Here is a 6,884-nt window from a genome sequence, read left to right as displayed (position 1 = left end):
AATTCTTCTTTTCGGCCCACACTTTTTCATGCTTAAATGATAAAATTGAAATCGAAACGAAACCAAACGATTTTCAAATATTCATTGGGTTTTTTGTTCGGTTGTAATACAAAACCGTACCGCAGTCCTCACTCACCCCTCCCCACCCCACCCACCCACCCTTACCCTGTCTTTATATATCACAATCCACAAACCATTGTAAACATATTATTGCTCTGCTCTAAACACTAAAAGCCTGCAACTTTCTCTTTTAACCTTCCTCACACAGATCTCTGCAACTTCAAGAAACATGAAGGTACCAAATTACTCTCTTTATTCACCAAATTCACCTTAAATTTTCACAACCCATATCATAATATGTGAAATCCCACATGGGTTTTCAAATTTTCAAAATTTTAATATTTTCTTCAACTTTTTTTCAGAAAGTTGTGCTGAAATTGGAAATCTTGGATGAAAGAATCAAGCAAAAAGCCATGAAAAATGTGTCCAGTCTTCCAGGTACTTCAACATCTTGTGAAATGAACACAAACCCAGATCTAATTTGCCAAAAAGATGAAACTTTATAATCATTTGATGAAATGAAAACACAGGTGTGGATTCAATATCAATGGACATGAAAGACAAGAAACTGACAGTAACAGGGGATATAGATCCAGTGACAGTTGTGTCAAAACTGAGAAAGATTTGTCACACTGATATTGTGTCAGTGGGTCCAGCTAAGGAGCCTGAGAAGAAGAAAGAAGATGATAAGAAGAAAGAAGATGACAAGAAGAAAGAAGATGATAAGAAGAAGAAAGAAGCTGCTAAGAAGAAAGAAGAAGAAGCTTTGAAGTTAGCATATGCTGCATATTATCAGCAACAACAACAACAGCAGCTGCAGCAGCAGTACCCTTATTATTATAATAATTATCAGCAGCAGCAGCAGCAGCAGCCACATCAAGGTTATTATCAGTATAATCATCCACCAACACCATATTATTCAAAGGTTGTTCAAGATGAAACAACATCCAATTGTGTTATTTCATAATCAGTTGGTAAAATATGTTGGTGAAATCAGATCTTGGAGGTTAATGGAGTGAGCAATTTGCTTTTTTTTTTCTTTTTTAGTGATGTGAATTATTATATTTTTATTTATATTATAGTTTTATTTTATTGGGTTTAAGAGGTTAAGTTATTTAGTAGTTGTGTTTTATGTATCAGAAGTTGTATCCGGGTGGATCGGGTGTGATGTAAGGTGTCCAGTGGGTCGGTTTCTATTCCGTCGTGAATAAGTGATGTAGATTCAAAAGTAGATTTAGAGAGTCTGAGTTTGTTGTAAAAAAATGTGTTAGAAGTTGCGATTCACTTGTTTGGTGAAAGGGTTTTGTAATCTTGTTTTTATAGCTATCATAATCTTGAAAAGTTATGATATGAAAAGTATACAAAAAGTGTCGATTATTTGAGTTACATGTAAATGGAATGCGTTAAACTTACATAATAATCTTATATATCATATTTAAAGCAAGATGTACAAATATATATCATTTACGCTATGTGAATAATTATAAAATTTTAGTGATCAAAAGAATAAAATCCCATATATGCGATGATTATCTTGTTAAATCCTTCACAAACGTTAGAATCATCATTTTTGTGACCACGCTATGTGTGATGTGAATTGCGAAAACGAACTTACAACATTGATTGTCATTTTATAATTAGTCAAAAATATACAAACTGTGACGTTTTACTTATCTATACAAGATATAAAAAAATAGCATGTCGAATGTTTCTCATATTTATAATGTTAAATGTCAATTTCAAATATATATTGCCAGCAAACATACACCACTAATACCTAAAAGCAAAGTTAGTTAACACAATTTTTTTAATTCAAATGTCATTTTCATTGTAGAAGACAATATATGATAAATTATTTTTTTAAGACCACACGTATATGTATTTTGGGCGTGTCATATTGTACATGTATAGGGGGGTGGGTAAAATTTTGATGGTATTTAGGTTAAACTTTAAGACAAACAATTAACTTTTTAAATCAAAGTAAACTGTGAAAAGAAGAAAACAAAACAACACAAATTGCTACTACAAATAGATTTCACGGTTTTAGTTGAGTTTATCATGTTTTTAAAATAGATTACCTTAGAGTTTAGACACGGGTTGGCTTGATCTGAAACTTTAATAAGTGAGTGTAGGGGTATGGTACTAAAACCCGGTTTTACGACACTAAATCTATTATGTTTGGCTTATTTTATTACATGGACTAATACAATGTTATTGGGCTGAGGGGGTTTTGTGGAGGTAACCCTAACTGGGCTAGGCCCATTAGGGTACCATGATGGTGGCCATGAGGCTCTCTATATAAGGAGGTCTCCACCTCCTTATTCAGCGGTCATGCTCAATAAGAGCCACCACCACTTTTTTGTGTCTGTAAACAAGAGATCCTCAGGATTTCTTAGCAGTCACCTCCACACCCCCGAAAAAACATCGCAGGTCTCAAGCAACCGGAGGAGAAGATCAAGACGTGGTTCGTTCATCTCGAAAATCCGTGGAAACATCGTCATGGATCAGGTCAGATTCATTTCATGCTTCGACATTGGCGCCATCCGTGGGACGGCAACGAACTACCATTCGATCTTCCTCTCGGCTGTCAGATCTCTCCCAGGAAAAGCCCAGATCTGGAAGCTTACAGAAAAAGGCCTTCAAGGCTTGTTCTATTAAAGCTCAAAAAGATCCATAGATTTAAAAGAGGCTTCCAGATCTATGCAAAAAGAAGCTGCCTGATTCGAATGATCAGTCTCCGGATCTGTGATGGTTTTAAATCCGCTCCGAGTCTCAGATCTATCCAGATCTGATTTACAGATCTAGATCTAGATTACAGACCTGGACTTTAGGTTTAAAATTGCAGATCTAACTCTTAAGTTGCAGATCCAAAAATCACCAGATTTCCGCCGCCATGTACGCGCACCCGCGGATTCTCACTCCGCAGCCATGCACGTGCCGCCGCAGGAACCACCATGTGGGTTTTGCGCAAGAGACCTCCGCCACGCACGCGCGCTCACGAGTCACCGCTCCATCGCCGTGCATGCGCGCATCAGGCCACGCGCGAAACTTAAAGGTTGGGAATCCTCATAATATCCCATATGGCTACACGCCAAACTTAAAGGTTGGGAATCCTCATAATATCCCATATGGCTACGCGCCATGCTTAAAGGTCGGGAATCGTCATAATATCCCATATGGCCACGCGCCATGCTTAAATGTTGGGAATCCTCATAATATCCCATATGGCTACGCGCCAAACTTAAAGGTTGGGAATCCTCATAATATCCCATATGGCTACGCTCCATACTTAAAGGTTGGGAATTCTCATAATATCCCATATGGCTACGCGCCAAACTTAAAGGTTGGGAATCCTCATAATATCCCATATAGCTACGCGCCAAACTTAAAGGTTGGGAATCCTCATAATATCCCATATGGCTACGCGCCAAACTTAAATGTTGGGAATCCTCATAATATCCCATATGGTTACGCGCCATACTTAAAGGTTGGGAATCCTCATAATATCCCATATGGCTACGCGCCATACCTAAAGGTTGGGAATCCTCATAATATCCCATATGGCTACACGCCATACTTAAAGGTGGGGAATCCTCATAATATCCCATATGGCTACACGCCATACTTAAAGTTGGAAATCCTCATAAACCCATCAGGCCAAGCACCAAACTTAAAGGTTGGGAATCCTCATAAACCCATACGGCTTCGCGCCACACGCTCACACATATCACACAGTCTACGCGCACGCGCATGCAACATCTGCGCGTGGCGCATAATACAAAGCCAGAGCCTATGCGCACGCGCATGCATCATCTGCGCGCGTCGCATGACGCGCAGTCTACGCGCACGCGCAAGCTCCATTATTATTATAGCTCATAAGTCGCCTCTCGCGCAAGCTTCATTATTATTGTAGCTCGTAAGCCGCAACTCGCGCAAGCTTCATTATTATTCATACAGCTCATAAGACGCCTCGCGCGCAAGCTGTTATCGTTCTTATAGCTCGTAAGACGCCGCGAGCGCAAGCTTTATTATTCATACAGCTCATAAGACGCCTCGCGCGCAAGCTGTTATTATTCTTATAGCTCATAAGACGCCCCGCGCGCAAGCTGTCATTATTCTTATAGCTCGTAAGACGCCTCGCGCGCAAGCTTTATTATTCTTAGAGCTCGTAAGACGCCACGCGCGCAAGCTTTATTATTCATACAGCTCATAAGACGCCTCACGCGCAAGCTGTTATTATTCTCATAGCTCATAAGACGCCTCACGCGCAAGCTGTTATTATTCTCATAGCTCATAAGACGCCACGCGCGCAAGCTTTATTGTTCATACAGCTCATAAGACGCCTCGCGCGCAAGCTGCTATTATTCCTATAGCTCGTAAGTCGCCTCACGCGCAAGCTGTTATTATTCTCATAGCTCATAAGACGCCACGCGCGCAAGCTTTATTATTCATACAGCTCATAAGACGCCTCGCGCGCAAGCTGCTATTATTCCTATAGCTCGTAAGTCGCCTCGCGCGCAAGCTTTATTATTCATACAGCTCATAAGACGCCCCGCGCGCAAGCTGTTATTATTCTCATAGCTCGTAAGACGCCTCGCGCGCAAGCTTCATTATTTTTATAGCTCGTAAGATGCCTCGCGCGCAAGCTTTATTATTCTTATAGCTCGTAAGACGCCACGCGCGCAAGCTTTATTATTCATACAGCTCATAAGACGCCTCACGCGCAAGCTGTTATTATTCTCATAGCTCGTAAGACGCCACGCTCGCAAGCTTTATTATTCATACAGCTCATAAGACGCCACGCACGCAAGCTTTATTATTCATACAGCTCATAAGACGCCTCGCGCGCAAGCTGCTATTATTCCTATAGCTCGTAAGTCGCCTCACGCGCAAGCTTCATTATTATTATAGCTCGTAAGTCGCAACTCGCGCAAGCTTCATTATTATTATAGCTCGTAAGCCGCAACTCGCGCAAGCCAGAGCCTATGCGCAAGACCTCAACACGTCACCATCATGAAGAAAATCTCCCAAAACTCAAAGACAATAAAGACAAGGCCAAAGAAAAGGGAAAAAACCGCCTCATGGCCTAACACACCTTATAAAGTCCAGCGCTCCACCTAGACGCTTGCGCGCCCAGGAGCAACGCTGGACTTGGGGGGCTTGTAGGGGTATGGTACTAAAACCCGGTTTTACGACCCTAAATCTATTATGTTTGGCTTATTTTATTACATGGCCTAATACAATGTTATTGGGCTGAGGGGGTTTTGTGGAGGTAACCCTAACTGGGCTAGGCCCATTAGGGTACCATGATGGTGGCCATGAGGCTCTCTATATAAGGAGGTCTCCACCTCCTTATTCAGCGGTCATGCTCAATAAGAGCCACCACCACTTTTTTGTGTCTGTAAACAAGAGATCCTCAGGATTTCTTAGCAGTCACCTCCACACCCCCGAAAAACCATCGCAGGTCTTAAGCAACCGGAGGAGAAGATCAAGACGTGGTTCGTTCATCTCGAAAATCCGTGGAAACATCGTCATGGATCAGGTCAGATTCATTTCATGCTTCGACAGTGAGTAATATTATTATCAAACGTGGGTTGATTTTCAAGTAGATATGAACTTAAAGATAGTTAAAGTAGGATAAACAAAACAATGATTGGACACATTTTAATAATGTTTGGAAAACAAAATATCGATCGAATACACTATACGAATGGTTTTAAAACTAAACTGGTTAAAATTCTTACGTTATGTTTTTTTTGAATTAATTTCAGACCGCTAAGTAAGCTATCAGCTATGTAGTTGTTTGATGATTAAGACATTTGGGCCACCATCAATGATGTTGTTTTTTGTCCAATAGCTGATATCTTTTTTGATCTCCACATTCTTGAAATATTCCTTTGCGTGATATATGTATTGGGAACATTTTATAAATATGGTCTTAGAATTATTAACCTTTTAAAATTATCCACCAAAGTACACATATGTGCATGTAACTGTTATAATATTAAACATTGTAACTTAATGGTTATAGAGATACCGATTGAAGAATATCCTTTTATCAACTTTGCAACGAATGGTGGCGGTAAATTGTAATTTACAGCCGCTAATAAAATAAAAGACAGCGGGTAAAAAACGACAGTGGGTAGACCGCAGTCAACGATATATGTGTGTGCAGACGTCCCCGGGGCAGGACGAGAACAAGAAGAAGAGAAAGAAATAGACCAGAACCCTGAGGCTGTGATACCATGTAGAATAATGAAAACCCCGTAAAGTGTCATGTATTATTGATCAACTATATATAGAGGAGTACAATGAGATAAATACAAGGAAACATATTCAAATACAATCTCCTAATCATGGTAACACTATAATACTAAAACTCTAATAATATATTCTAGAATATTCTGTAATAGAGTTTTCATGAGTTTATCGAATCGGTCAAGGTTTTTTGTTCTACGAGTTTTAATGAATCAGTTTGAATACTAACTGAAATTAGATTCAATTGCGACCAAACCAAACTGAACTCCATTACTTTCAAAAATTCGGTTTAAAGTATAACACGTTGTGTAAAATTCACACGTCTATTATTGAGTAACATATGTAAACTTTATAATTGGTCCCAATTTAAAAGATATTGAATCCTAGTGTAAAGCCAGTCCTTTGACTCCTTTTTACCTCCTCATTTTGTACCCTCTTTGAATATTTTTATCTTTTTAGTTATTTTAATCAATAAGGTTAACTAAACTGATTATCTACTTCACTTTCACTTTAACTAAACAGAAAACATATTTCTAATTATATAGGTTTGTTTTTCGTTTTTCTAG

General features: G+C 39.4%; 1 protein-coding gene across 1 annotated transcript; it reads left to right on the top strand.

The window, feature by feature from the left end:
- The first annotated feature begins 235 nt into the window (after nucleotides 1–235).
- Nucleotides 236–1,140, top strand: LOC143626462 (uncharacterized). Its single transcript, XM_077096551.1, has 3 exons — nucleotides 236–295; nucleotides 423–498; nucleotides 591–1,140. The coding sequence occupies exons 1-3, from the start codon at nucleotides 290–292 to the stop codon at nucleotides 1,025–1,027; spliced, it is 519 nt and encodes a 172-aa protein (XP_076952666.1). The 5' UTR covers nucleotides 236–289; the 3' UTR covers nucleotides 1,028–1,140.
- Nucleotides 1,141–6,884: the final 5,744 nt, after the last annotated feature.

Source organism: Bidens hawaiensis, unplaced genomic scaffold (genome assembly GCF_021521415.1).
Source record: "Bidens hawaiensis isolate Kalapana, Puna unplaced genomic scaffold, B.hawaiensis_p1.1 tig00000458_1, whole genome shotgun sequence".
Lineage (NCBI taxonomy): Eukaryota > Viridiplantae > Streptophyta > Magnoliopsida > Asterales > Asteraceae > Bidens > Bidens hawaiensis.
The sequence above is the reverse complement of the archived record's forward strand: the minus strand, read 5'-3'. Positions and strand labels throughout refer to the sequence as shown.